At 34.3% G+C, this 15,442-nt stretch overlaps 1 protein-coding gene and 1 pseudogene across 1 annotated transcript; both read left to right on the top strand.

Moving 5' to 3' along the window:
* The window catches only part of LOC111405053, a 13,553-nt pseudogene extending 3,911 nt beyond the window's left edge, over window positions 1–9,642 (top strand).
* LOC111407070 (DEAD-box ATP-dependent RNA helicase 18-like) lies at window positions 5,106–10,629 on the top strand. Its single transcript, XM_023036401.1, has 9 exons — window positions 5,106–5,144; window positions 5,475–5,584; window positions 6,944–7,049; window positions 7,138–7,251; window positions 7,688–7,771; window positions 8,304–8,377; window positions 8,481–8,609; window positions 9,516–9,659; window positions 10,341–10,629. Exons 1-9 carry the CDS (start codon window positions 5,106–5,108, stop codon window positions 10,627–10,629), a joined length of 1,089 nt encoding a protein of 362 aa, XP_022892169.1.
* The last annotated feature ends 4,813 nt before the right edge of the window (window positions 10,630–15,442 follow it).

Genomic DNA, 15,442 nt, shown 5'->3' with positions numbered 1-15,442 from the left:
TTGAATCAAATAAATTTAAAAAATACATTTCTTAAAGAAAAATAATTAATTTAAAAACTTACAACATCCTATGTTTGGATATGCTGCAACTCTTCGGCCATTATACTATCAACATGTTCTTGAACACGTAATTCTGCACATTCCCAATCCTTCAAACATATCAAAGCCTCCAATATATCTTCTTTTAGTCTTGATCGTTCATCTGATAAAATTCGACCACCTAAACTGAATGCAGCCTCCGATGCTACCGTAGACACCGGAGGTGTTAGTAGATCACGTGCAATTTTTGATACAATTGGATATTGCCTTTCGTTACATCTCCACCAATTTAAAAGACTAAATTCTTGTAATTCGTGCGGTTGCAACACACTACGAACATCCACGCATATATACCTAGCTAACTCAGAAGTAATTTCAAGATTTGTACCACCAATATTGATTGCTCTAGATGTTGATGAGCTAGAACTAGAACTAAATGAAGGAGCACTTGTATTGCTATCTAAATAATTCCATAAAGTTTCGGGATTTGTTGTAATATTTCTTGAAAAAGAACTTTGGGAAGTAGAACTATGCTGACCTTCCTTTTCAGCATAATAATTATACATTTCACATAAAAAAGATTCTATATGCACGTGTGATAATTCTATATTCAAAAAATCTGATATCCCCTTTACAGTAGTTTTTGTGCCAGTTAAATTAAGTCGAGGGTCCATTACTGAAGCTGAAAGAAATAAAGAAGGCAACTCTTCCCAATATTTACAAAATTTTAACTCCATAGAGCGGACTACATCAACAAAAAGTGGCAAATTCCTATATTTATGAAATGCTTGTGAAATGTAGAAAAAATGTTGTAAAACAAGAGAAAATGTAGGGTAATAAACACTGCTACATTCCTTTGTAGCATCGAAAAAAGGTTGTAAGAATTTTTTCACGTAAAATGCAATAGTCCATTCCCAATCTTCCAAATTATGTTCGGGTCCGAGTGTATGCCTACCATTATAATATAGTGAAATCACTTTATCGTAATTTTCACATGAATGTAACATAAGATATGTAGAGTTCCACCTGTGTGTTACATCAGTGGCAAATGATTTCTCCTGTAATCCATACTCTGCACACAAACTATTAAATGCTTGTTTTCTTGCTGGTGATACAGTAATAAAATTTATTGCTTGTCTAATTTTATCTAAAGGTGAACTTATATGTTCTAATCCAACTTTTACAATCAAATTAATAATATGACATACGCAACGTTGATGAAAAAATAAATTTCCAAATACGGGATTAAGATCAGCAATAAATCTTTCAATAACAACTTTGTTCACTGCAGCATTATCAAAAGTAAAACTTCGAACCATATCTTGTATACCATATTCCTGTATGATATCTTTTAAAACCATGTATATATTAGTGGCATTATGGGGAAATTCTACACATCTGAATGCAATAATTCTTTTATGTAGAAGCCACAGGTGATCAATATAATGAGCCGTAGCAGCAATATAACCTTTTCTATTACAACCAGTCTATAAATCAGAAGTAAACGATATAACATTATTAAAACTTTTTAGACCTTCAATAGTAATTTGTTTTCTTCTGTTACATAATTTTATGCTATCCGAACGAAGAGTATTTCTAGAATAAGAAGAATACCTCGGTTGGAGATATTTCTGCACGAGTCGGGTAAAGTGTATTGAGTCTATCATCGTAAGCGGCATCTCTGCTACAGCCACGTATGCAGCCATTCCTTCACGAAATCTTTCCTGTGAATATATAAAAGTGGAAAGAGTAGAATTAGAACCGCCAAACACTAGTTCGGTTTGTTTCGAGTCGAGATCGACTGGTTTTGCTTTGCAACTCCTCAATACGTGTCTATTCAAATGCGTTGTGCTCGAGCCAAGCTTCCAACTAAGTTCTTTGCCACAATAATTGCAACATGTTTTTCAAATATCTACTCCATTTTGAACACCAATTTTTTTCGTGTCATATGTTGCCAACAGTCCGATGATTCTTTTTTTGACCTTTTTGTCTCGAGTACTTGAACTTCTTCCTCTTCAATATCTTCCAAATTAATTGGAACATTTTCACATGCATCGTAGTTAGATGGAGTACTCGAACTACGGCCAAACTGATTAACTTCATCACTTGTAAAATCCATAATAACTAATATAATAAAAAATACTGAATATTAGACTGTAAAGTGAAAGAAATTGAATATATTAATTGTTATATGAGAAGTAAGAAAGAAGAAATTGAAACTTGAATCTGAATCTATGATATAGAAATAATGCGAATTAAAATCGATAGCAAAGTGATTTAAAACTTCAAAAATTATCTCGTATTTATAGATAAAAAACCCGCATTATTTTTCAAATTTGAATTTCAAATTTGAATTTCAAAAAGATAACAGTATAATCAATGTATTAATACGAAAAAAAAGGCAGCTATAGCTGCCTGTGACCTGCTGCCTAAGGCAGGCAGCAAGTAAAAAAAAAAATTTTTCAAAATTTTTTTTTTCTTTAATTTGCTCGGGGCGAGCATTTTTGTCACGGGCCATTTTTGGCCCGCGACACGAGCCGGCCTCTTATTTTGAGGCTCGGCCCGAGCCTAGGCTCGATCCCTACGAGCCACGAGCCGAGCCACCGAGCCTTTTTAACACTCCTAACAAACCCTAAAGAGAAGGGTTTGGGCCAAACCCACTAAGCAAGCCCAATAGCGAAAACATAAATAATAGTCCAAATAGAAAATAAATAATAAATGGATGTCCGCATCAATTCTCCTGGGGTGGGAGAAAAACTCGACCCCGTCGAGTAGATAAAGCAGAATGTTGCACTGAATCAGATGCGAAAGGCTCCAAGTCATGCCACGAGGGACGATCTTTCTCGATGACCAAATACCGAAACTCCACAAATGATAGCAAGGATAGTTGTAGCTTATCCTCAAGGATATGATCCAACCAAGAAGGACGATCTTTCTTTGTAATCACATACCGATACTGAACTCCCAATAGTAAAAATTCATGCCACTCATCTCCAAAATCTTCCTCATTGGTCAACACAACTTGTTTATCTAAAATAGCATCAATTACATCTTTGTGTGCTGTGACATGTGTTATTGGAGTGAAAATGGTAATATATTTAGGTTGGGGATCCACATAAGGAAGTAGAAAAGGATCATCAAGGAAATTAAAAAGGCCTTTGTAAGTAACTAAGTCTTCAATATGTAAAGTAGAGTGGTGGCCAAAATGTGATGAAAAATTAATGACATGTGCGTATGGACCAATATGCTTTAAAACTTTAAAAGGACCAGCACTACCGGCTTGCAATATAACATAATTCCCAAGATGAAATTGAAAATATTGTTTATGCAAATCAGTTTGAAGTTTATATAATGCATTACTTGCGTGAAGTTGTTTATGGATCTTAATATGCAAGTCATGAAGATGATGCACAAATGCTTCAATTGATATCGACACACTAGCATGTGGGAACATGGAAATAAGGTCTAACGGCCGCCTAGACTTATAACTATGAACAGCTTCAAATGGATTCAAACCTAGAGATCGATTTACAGAATTGTTATACGCAATTTGAACAGTTGGGGGAATCAAGTCCCAATTTCTAAGATTTTTTTGGACTAGAGACTTGAATAAATTGTCAGGACTTTGGTTAACGACTTCATTTTGACCATCAGTTTGAAGTTGGTCAGTAGTGGGGAATGTTGATTTAATGCTAACCACAGGCGATTGGATTCTCCAAGGGTGGCCAGTGAAATCATCAAACTCTTTGAGTTGTGCAAGGGTATAACATATAACATGTGACTGAGAGTTGTCAGAAACAAGGGGTATAGTATCTAAAGTCTCGGGAAGAGTCTGGAGTCTACCTAAAGAAGTGTCCTCACTATCATCCAAGTCATCAAAATCTTCAAGTTTAGGTTCATAAACTAGATCTTCTAATGGCATATCTATTACATTCTTTCGTTCTTCCATGACTAAGGTTCGATTAGTACATTTGGAGGAAATGTGGCCAAAGTCCTTACAGCTGACGCACAACAAGTGAGAAGAAGTCCTTGAAGTTTCAAAAATTGTACCCTTATTTTCCAAGATTGTATGAAGATTAGACGGGGAAGGTCTTAGAAGGAACTTAACGGGAGAAGGTGGAGCCAATGAAATTGAAGGATGTTTGTCAATATGCTTTCTACATGGAGAAGAAGATCTTGGACTATCACGACCTTTATAATTATTTTTCCAAATAGGAGGAACATTAGACGGAGAAAGCTTTATGATAGACTTATGACGAGGCGATGCTAATGGGATGGGTGAACGACGATGATCACGCCTTTCATATGGAGTACTAATAATCAACTCATAATCTCGAGTTAACGAGTAAACGTGATCAAGAGTAGTGACACCTCGAAGAAAAAGCTCACGCCTAAGATCATCTCTCAGACCTTGGCTAAACCTACTCAAAGTCGTAGTCTCGTCCTCAATTAAATGATATTTGCTTCGAAATTCTTCAAATTGTGCGATATACTCAGTCACTAGTTGATTTCCTTGTTTAAGGGCATTCCATTGAGTAAGAATTTCAAAATTATCTCATTCTCGCTCACGAATCTGATCCCTATACCTACGATCGTGTCTAAAGCATTTTTGATCACCATGATGATGATGATAATGTCTATTATGGGACACTTTGGATTTATGAACGTCGGTTGAACGAGGGATTTTCTTAAAGTTGTTCAAATTAGCAGATAAAGCCTTACTTTCTTCAAGAGTAGTAATCACCTGAGTTTGGATAGTCGCTATTTGTCGGGTGAGTGCATCAAATTGTGAGGGGTTCATGTTTAAAGTAGTAAAGTGACAGGACGACCACTAGGCAATTGTACGCAAAGCAATACTACCTAATGAAATGCAATAGAGAGACCAATATGCATCAAGGACCAACGATTAAAACATCAATTTGAAATTCTCTCTCTCTCTTTTCTTCCCTTCCAAAAATGCAAGTTAATAGTGCTGATACTTGTAAATAATAAAGCAAGGGTCCAATGCTTGTCAAAATCAAATGGTATTGTCAAGATTTCCAATCAGGTAGATAAAAGAGGTAACAATGGCACATCAATTCAGTGAGATAAATGGGGCAACAATGGCAAGTCAATTCAATGAGTGATTCCAGTCAAGTGAAGTTTGAGGCTAAAGTTGTGATAGTAACAGCAACACAAAGAATCTAAGTGATGCACTTTTAAAATAAAACAGCAGTATAAAACAATGAGAATTAGGAGAGAGCAACTCCCTGTAGTCTAGTTGCCTGAATTGCTAACGATTGGGCCTCTGATCTGCTTGTGTCAAATGTCTCCAGCTCCTGAACTCACAGTCATTGCATATTCTAAATTGTTGGCTTCACTGAAATTGGACAGATGCTGAAATAGAAACCTCTGTGTAACTGAATGGGTTGCTTGGTAGTAGACTGAAACTGTAGACGCTAGCTTATGGAAATAATGAGCAATGGCAGTTCACAAATGGCGAGAAGTGGCCGGCTTCTGGGATAATGAGCAATGGCCGGCCGATTGATGGTCGGCCGACTAAGTGGTGAAGTCCGACTGGGGTGCAAGTCGGCGACGGTGACGGGTAGGAGGGAACGGGCGACTGGACATCGTGGGTATTGACGGGGTGAGCTGCTGGTCGTGGGGAGTGACAGGATGAGTTAGGGCTCGGGTTGGGAAATTGATTTGGGTAGTGAGATAGGAGTTGGGTTGGGCCGAGTATTGTGAGTTGGGCCGGCGATTGGTGTAATGGGCTAATGTGGGTGTGGGCTGGATAATTGGTTTGTATGGTAATTGGGTCTTGTGGGCTTGGAGTATAAGTAGAGTTGGAATAATGAATGAATGGGCTGCTGTAATTGGGTTAGGGATATGGGCTTGACCGAGTCTATGGATTACGAATTAGTGGGTTAGGTGGGTTTGGGCTGTGTTCAATATGGGCTGAGTTTAGACTGAAAATTATGTTGGGCTGGAATATATGTTGGGCTAGAATATATGGAATTGAAAAAAAAAATATAAGCTAGGGTTTGAAACGGCAACTTTAATGCAAAAGGAAGCAGCAAATCAATCAAATTGAACAGCAGATTTTTTTTTTTTTTTTTTTTATACTACAGAATGAAAATCAAAAATTTGGAATCCGGGGTGTGAACAGTACCCGCGAACAGTAACACGATTTTTTTTTCCAACTAACTCTGAAAATTGAAGAATAAAATTGCTGCCTTTACCAAAATCCTTTTAATTTGTGCTGTCCCAACAAAATTTGGGAGAAAAGAAGAGATTTTGGATTGTAAAAGAAAGTACCCAAGATTCGGCTCTGATACCAAATTTGATGTAGAATGAACAAGAAAGAAAGAAGAAGGAACGGGGAGGAGAAACAGAGAAAAGGGAGAAGAGGAGAAAAAACCAGAGGAAGAGGGGAGGGAGAAAACGGCTGCAAGCCACCAAAAATATTTCAATTCTAATTCATCATCAACTGTCTCAAATGAGAAACAAAACAGAAATAAATAGCAGAACACAAACCCTAAAGAGAAGGGCTTGGGCCAAACCCACTAAGCAAGCCCAATAGCGAAAATATAAACAATAGTCCAAATAAAATATAACTAATAGTCCAAATAGAAAATAAATAATAAATGGATGTCCGCATCACAAGTTTTGAGCCCAAGCTATCAAAAGAATATTGCACCGTTCAGGAAGTAAAGGGGACTTGCTAAATTCCCGATTTCACTGCTCGTACTTTATTGTGCAGTAGGCATTTCAAGGATAGAACTCCTTCACTACAATCAAGTAATGATTCAATGTGATCATAGAGCATGTTTATGTCCTTCACTACATATCAATCCTAGATTTCTTATCAATTTCAAGCTTCTAGCGTGTCTTGAGTGGTAATATAATCTCCTTACTCTTGCAGCTATTTCATGACTTGTGCCTCTGTCGATTACTGGGATGTTGTATTTCCACGTCTTTTTGCTTTGAAGGGATTTTCTTTAATCTCTCTTCATGGAAAGATGAAGCAGGTAATTTTGAAAATTACAACGAAAAGTTTGTACATGATATGTTTCATGCTTGTCTATGAAATGCATTTCTCAACTTTCTGAATTGCAGGCTGCAAGAGAAAAAGCATTAGCATCTTTCACATCACTTTCTAGTGGCGTTCTTCTTTGCACGGATGTAGCAGCTCGTGGACATGACATTCCTGGCGTTGACTGTACAGTACAGGTAGTTTAGGGAAAGCTGTTATTTAAGTCTCTTATATGTTTTTGTTTATGAAAACTTGTGTAGCACAACTTTGGTCCCTCACTTAAATGGATCTCATGAGTCTAACAATCTGGAGCATGCAATTTTCTTTGAAATCATCACTTTGCTGCTTGAGTGTTTGTGAACTAAGCGTCTAGTGCTGCCTACTTCTGGTATCTATTTTATCGAACAAGATAAAATAGAAATGGGAAAGGATTATAAGAAATCATAATCGTTTCCTAACATAAGGAATTGAATATGGCAAGGTAAGTTGCTATTAGCATTGGTTCAGAACACAATTTAAACTGAGGGTAATAATAATTGATTATTTTATATCGTCTTTAATCTGCTAATCTGTTACTGTACCTTTAACAGCATCTAATTTTTGCTGTTTTTATTTGCCGCATGACCCCCTCAGGACCCAAATGTGTTTGTACACAGAGTTGGTCGAACTGCTAGGATGGGACGACAAGGAAGTGCCATTGTTTTCCTGATGCCAAAGGTTTGACTCTTACAGATGATACAAATGATTGTCTTTTCCGATTGATTAAAAATTATGATCTTTTTTTGTTTATCACCTAGGAGGAAGCATATTTGGAGTTCCTGTGGATAAAAAGAGTTCCAGTTTAAGAGAGAAAATGCTCCGACGAAGCTACTGATATTATTCATCAGGTGAAGACCGATCTTTGTTTAAGTGTAAATCACACATATCTCACTCCAATTTTCTCTGTTGAATGGCCCTTCTTTGAGCCCCATTTTCAGGAGAAAAATGAATTTTTGAATAGTGTATTGATGGAAAATATGTGGTTAAAAAATAAGGAAAAGTTTTGAATTTGTGTGTAATATTATTTTATTGAAGAATGTGTGATTGAAATAATGTCAAAACACTGTAGAAGATTTTTTTTTTTTTTTTTTTTTAAGAATGGGGATCAAACAAGGGCATAGATTGGTTTATGGTTTTTATACGACCAAATGAAATGATGGGGAAATAGGCTTATGGTTAATATATGACTGAATGAATGATGGGGTTACAGGCATTCATTGTTGACTTTTTCCCATGCTATAATAGTAGAAGGGGCAGAAATGATGTATCAAGACACCAAACACAGTGTTAATGTACTGGTATATTCTGTTTTTCCCGTTTGCACATGTTTGCATCTAGGTAAATAATTTTTTATTTTTTTAAATCAAATTTTCATAAACATGCACAGGCAAGCATGTACCCATGTAACAGCTCATTCCATTCCTTATGACGATGTGGAATACCTAGTTTCTGATCTTGAAAGGCCTTATGCCACAAGTCATTCTACTTTTTCACTTCCTCAAGGACCATTATCACAGTCGAAATGCTAAGCCATTTTTTTTTTTTCTTTTTTAATTATCTTGTTCTATAAGGTGATTAACTTCTTCATCCTGGTCTACGATTAATGCTTGTTTATTCATTTTTCTTATCCTTTGCTAAATATGTGCAAATCATCCAAACATTTCTCCTGCAAATTGTGTTCGTCCATTGGATGATGGATATGCTCATTTTGTTTCTGATCGCTATGCTTATCAAATTGAAGAGGCCTCCGCTCTCTCTCTCTCTCTCTCTCTCTCTCTCTACCCACTCGCACATGTAAATGTATATGCTTGTGCTTATGAAACTTGTAATCTACTGTTTATTTTGTCAAAATTTTAGCAACTTTCATTTGTTCCAAATCGTAACCGGGAACTATTGGGCATAGATGCTCTTGTATCTTGACTGAATTGGTAATAATACTTTTTATCAAGGAAACTTATTTCTTACTTATTAATATGATGGGTGAAATGATCTTTATCAGCTGCAAAAAAAGATTGGGATGTTATGGAAAAAGGACTCAGAACTTTTGTATCTTATATTCGTGCTCACAAAGAGCATCACTGTTCTTATATTTTCAGATTGTTTTAGATAATTCAAAATTTTCTTTTATTTCATGCTCCTGTTTTCTTATCTTTTTAGGTTGTTTGAGATATCAAAATTTTCTTCTATTTAGTGCTTGTTGGGTAAAGCTTAAAAATTTACTAATAGTTAGAGGTCAAAAAAGTCAACCATTAATTGTAATCACACATTTTTTGGGACCTAAAACTTTTATCAACTTTTCTAGAACACATTTCAACATTTCATCAATTTTTATCAAAATCTGCTAAAACTTTTACCAAAAGCTTTGTCAAACTATCCCTTTGTGCTTCTATATTGTGTAACTAATTGTCTTTTTTATGCAAAGGTGGAAGGAACTTGAAATTGGGAAGTTGGGCATGGGGTTTGGCTTATTGCAGCTCCCTTCTGTACCTGAGGTAAAGCATTACTCTCTTTCTACCGAGGGTTTTGTTCCGATTGAAGATATAAACCTGGAGGAGATCAAGTACAGGTAAGGACTATTTGCAAATTATATTGTATAGTTGAGTTTTCATTGCGCATGACAGGAGATGCCAGAGTCAAAATTTCTTGATATTTTACATTTTTTTTTAATTGTCAAAAGCTGCAAAAAACGAAGGAATATAGTTTTTTATATCTTCTTTTCATGATGCTGAATAAATTAATGCTTTAGTTTACAATCCCCAAACCCATTAATATATTTTGGTGACTGGGGATGTGTTTTGTTCTGAATCTATTTTGCCATTATTTGTGGCCACGTCAAGGCGGACAAACGTCTTTCATTCATATCAAAAAATGAATTCTCCACAAATATCAGATTCTTTATTGTAAACACAGTCGCTTGTGTTGGCGAATTCTCTGAAATTACTCAAGTTGCTTCGAATTGCATGTATTATTACTAAGCTAGCTTGGACTGACCATATCATGTTTGGCTAAGTTTAAAAATAAGTAAACATTTTGAAGTAAATTTTCATTTGTAAACATATATGAATAAGTTGCTGTCAAAATAAAACCTGCTTCCTACTTTGACCAATAAAATATTATTTGTTTTAAAACTTATTTATTTCCTTCAAGTAAAAGTACAAGTAAACTTTTTTGTGGTTAGCCACATATGATACCATGGCAGCCAATTGTAATCTTGGATATCTTATTTTCATATATGTCCTTTATTCAGAGTTAATTTTTTATCTAGGGATAAATCTCGTGAGAAACAAAGAAAGAAGAACTTAGAAGCCAAGAGAGCTGGAAAAGAGCAAGAACAAGAACTTCTGAAGTCTAAAGCTGCCTCAAATGCTATGCCTGTTGTCGTGAGAAAAAAAAGGGCGAAGCAGAGGCGTGCTTTCCAATCTGCAGAAGATGCAGATGAGTTGGCATGGGAGTATCGACTTCTGAAGAAGCTGAAAAAGGGAGCTATTGATGAAAATGAATATGCAAAATTAACTGGAATGGAAGATTTACTTTGAGACCGGAGTGAGCTGCTCTATCAATGGAAGATGCAGATAAGTTGGCTTGTGAGTATTGGCTGCCGAATAAGCTGAAAAGGGGCGATGACGAAGAAAATGAATGTCCCAAATAACAGTGTCAGAAGTTTTGATTTAAACTGGAGGGGTGATAGTGGATGGTTAAAATTCAACACCGCGCGCTGCAAAGTTATTGCAAGTGCAGAGGTTACAAGATATTAAGGATAAAAGGCAGCATAGTATGTTTACCTTTGGTATCATAGCCACCAAATCAGAAGAAAATTGGCTGGTGGCATGATCCTCCTTTTGCAACTGTAACAATTATTTCTGTTCTGAAGTTTTTTGAGGAAATCGTTTAACTGTCCCGATTAGGACTATCTTTTAAGCTATCGTATCTTTTTGTATTTTCCCTACCAATACAATCTTTAGGTACATAAACATGCAGTTATGCATAAATATTATTGTTGCTCGCAAGAAAGTGGAAAGGATTTCTTGGTGCTTTGAAGGTGCCACTTTATTGGCTTTTCGTTTTTCTTTTTTCTTTTTTCCCTTCAAATCATAGACATTTGTAGACATTTACCTTTTCCTTCCATTTTCCCCCTTGCTGTTAGGGGTATTAGCCGAAATGGCAATATAATCTCATTCTGATCTTTTGTAGACAGAACAAAATAAGAGTAATTAGTTAGAGCATCTTCAAAGCTTTAATGGATGACTATAAAAATTTTGCCACATAAGTAAAATATGTTTAAAATATTGTTCTTAGACGCAATTTGATACGGGCTATGTCAAACTCATATGGTGAAAAAATAGACATGGTCTAGAGCTTCCTCTCGGTTTGGGAGTTCAATTAAATGTGATTTTATTTTATTTTAATCTACTAAGGATTTTGAATAGAACACATTCGATTTGACATGAATGTCTTTTATTACACATAAATGCACTTAAATTGAAAGTCTTTTAACTTGCATGTTTTCAATTTATTTTTATTTTTATTTTTATTTTTATTTTTTATTTCTACATTAATTCTAACACTAGTTGGTGGTAATTTTAGTATAACAATGAGGTGAAGCCGTGAAGAGCTTATGGCAATTGTACAAGTCACAAAGCACAACATTTGAAGTAAAAAATAAAACTATTAGAATTGAAAATGGAAAAAAAAAAAAAGTTATATATATGAAATATTATGTTATATGTCGAGTATATCTTGCCAATTCTAAACATCTAAAAATTAGCTTTTACTTTCACATGAGGAAAATTTAATGCTAATTTTTTATTTTGTTATTTCTCAATTCATTTAATTTAGGAGGCCAGGGACGAATCGAAAAAGAAATCTTTAATTCCCAAACCTCCCATTGTGCCATCCTGCTCTACAAAGAGAAGACAGACCTTGCGAAATACAACTTTTTCATCCGTAAAAGACTTGTAAAATGATGAATTTATCATAATATTTAAATAAACAAAGAAAGAATAAAATAAAAACAAAAAATTAATTGTACTCAAAGTCCCAAATTTTTAACTGCCACAACAAAGAATAATAAGTAAAAGTCGTAATAGTTATCTAATTCATCATTTATAGTTTGCCCAAGATAAAGTATCGGATGGATCATAGACATCCAATCCCTTTGCATCTCTTAGGTCATCTAAGGTTAAATCAAGATCTAGTTCCCAATTAGATTAAATAACTTGTTAATGTTATAAAAAAGAAGAGAACAGAACAAAACAGAGAAAAGTCAATAGACTTGTGTGTATTTTCTTAAGAATCAAAACCCTGTATTTATAGGGCAGAATCAGGGATACAATAATAATTATTTCTAGAGCTGCAGGAGTATAATTGTAATTTACCTCTAAATCCTAATAAACTAACTTTTTACAACACTCCCCTTGAATGACACATTACAAAATACCTGTCTCGTTAAAATCTTGTTTGATAAAAATTAAATGGGAAAAAAATCAAAATGAAGGGAAAAAAGTACAGTTATTTTGGAACATTAAAAATAAATGCTGCATCATTAAAACCTTATTAGGAAAACTAAGTGGGATAAAATCTAAGTGAATGAAAAATAGTATAGTTACTCCCCCTGATATTGATCACTAAAAATCTTTGAGTCGATGCATTTCAATCTCATGAACTAATTTATTGAATGTAAATATTAGCAGTGCTTTTCTAAATAAATCGGCCACATTGTCATTTGAGCGAATTTGTTGGATATTGATGTCGTCAATCTTTTGAAGCTCGTGCATATGAAAGAATTTTAGAGAAATATGCTTCGTCCTATTACCTTTAATATAGCCTTCTCCGAGTTGTGCAATACAAGCTGGATTTTCTTCATACAAAATTGTTGTACTATCCTTTGTTGAAGTTAACCCGCATGATACTTGGATATAATCGGTCATGATTCTCAATTCCACACATTCTTGGCTTGCTTCATGGATTTGCAATAATTTCAGAATGTAGCTGTCAAAGATTGCTTCATAGATCTCCATAATATAGTCGTTCCTCTATGTGTAAACATAAAACCTGTTTGTGATTTAGCTTTATGTGGGTCGGATAGATAACATGTATCTGCATATCCTACTAAAGCAGGTCCCGACTTTTGTGAATAAAATAATCCCAAATAAATAGTACCCTTTAGGTAATGAAAAAAATATTTAACACCATTCCAATGTCTTTGAGTTGGTATAAAGTTATATCTTGTAAGGAGATTTACAGAAAAATCTATGTCGAGTGGAATGCAATTTGTAAGATAAATTAATGCTCCAATTGCACTAAGGTATGGTACTTCAAGACTAAGAACATTTTCTCCATCTTCAAGGGAACGAAATGGATCTTTTTTCACATCAAATGATCGAACAATCATATGTGATGCCAATGGATGTGTATTATCATATAAAAACGTTTTAAAACTTTTTTTGTATACGTAGATTAGTGAACAAATAATCTATCCGCAAAATGTTCAATCTACAATTTGAGAAAAAATTTGATTTTTCCCAAATTCTTCATCTCAAATTTATTTTTCAAATAGTCAGTAGTTTTGTTGAACTCTTTAGGAGTTTCAATTAAATTTAAATTATCAATATAAACTGCCACAATTGCAAATCCAATATATGTTTTCTTTATGAAAACACATGGATAGACGTCGTCATTATTATAACTCACCTTCAACAAATATTCACTAAGGCGGTTATACCACATACATCCAAATTGTTTTAATTTATATAATGATCTTTGCAATTTAATTGAGAACATAGTTTTCAGGCATGTATCATTTGTTCCCCATATTTTAAGTCCATCAGGCACTTATATATATATATATATATATAAGTCACTATAAAGTGAACCATACAAATATACAGTTACTACATCCATAAAGCGTATACAAGCTTTTGTGACACTGTCAAACTAATTAAGAATCTAAAAGTGATGGTGTCCATTATGGAAAATATGTTTTCTCATAATCAATTCTTGGTTTTTGTGAAAAACCTTGAGCTACTAGTCGAGCTTTGTACCTTGTAATTTCATTATTTTTATTTCTCTTTCATAAAAAAAAAATCATTCGTATTAAACAGGGATTATATTTTTAGGTGTTCGAACTACAAGTCTAAACACTTTTTCGTTTTTCCAAATAATTCAATCTCGCCTGTATGGCTTCTTTCCATTTTGGCCAATCATTTTTTATTTGACGGTCTTTAACTGACTGTGGTCTAGAATCCTCATCTTGCATACTATTAAAAGCCACATTAAAGGTGAAAATATTGTCTATAATAACATTATTTCTTTCCCATAATTTATGAGATAAATATAATTTATTGAAATCTCATTATTTTTCGAACACTTGTGATTTTTCAGGAACCATATCTTCAATATTTGATTGATCAATCTTTTCTAATATTACTTCTTCTTAAGTTTTTGGTTGATTTTTCTTCTATACCTTTCTTTTTCGAGGTACAGAGTCTTTTGAATCAACTGGTCGACCACTGACAATTTGAGATTCATTTGTCACGTTAGATCGTTCTGCAGGGACATCAATTTTTGTTGAAATATTTTATACTGGTATATATGACTTTGTTACTTTGTCACTGACAATTTGAGATTCATTTGTCACGATAGATCGTTCTGCAGGGATATCAATTTTTGTTGAAATATTTTCTGCTGGTATATATGACTTTGTCACTTTTCTTGTGTCAACAAATATATCAGGTAATTCATTTGCAACTCTTTGCAAATGAATTATTTTTTCAACCTCTTGCTCACATTAATTGCTGCAGGGATCAAAATTAGATAGAGCTGTTTCATTTCAAGTAATTTTACCCTCTTTTAGGATGTAGTTTTTCCCTTCCAAAGTTAGGAAAGTCGTTTCATCAAAACAACAATATACAAAACGTGCATTAAATAAATCACCCATTAAAAGCTCAAGATACCTAATAATTAATGGTGAATCAAAATCCACATGAATTTCAAGTTTTCATTGGGGACCCATTTTATTATGTTGTGGGGGAGAAATAGGAACTTGGACTGTACAATCAAAAATCCGTAGGTGAGAAATATTAGGTTCATAACCAAATGCTAATTACAAATGTAAATATTGATAATAGGCAGTTGATCTAATATGAACCAATGATGCAGCATGTAATATGATATGACCCAAAACAGAAGCGGAGTTTTGTTTTCATAAGTAATGGCCTATCAACAAGTTTTAAACGTTTAATAAACGGCTCCGCCAAACAATTTTGTGTATGGACATGCGCAACTGAATGTTCAATTATAATCCCAATTGACATACAATAATCATCGAATGCTCGTGATCTAAATTCACCA

Source organism: Olea europaea, chromosome 12 (assembly GCF_002742605.1).
Source record: "Olea europaea var. sylvestris chromosome 12, O_europaea_v1, whole genome shotgun sequence".
NCBI lineage: Eukaryota > Viridiplantae > Streptophyta > Magnoliopsida > Lamiales > Oleaceae > Olea > Olea europaea.
Note: the sequence above shows the minus strand (reverse complement) of the source record. Positions and strands in the feature narration are given on the sequence as shown.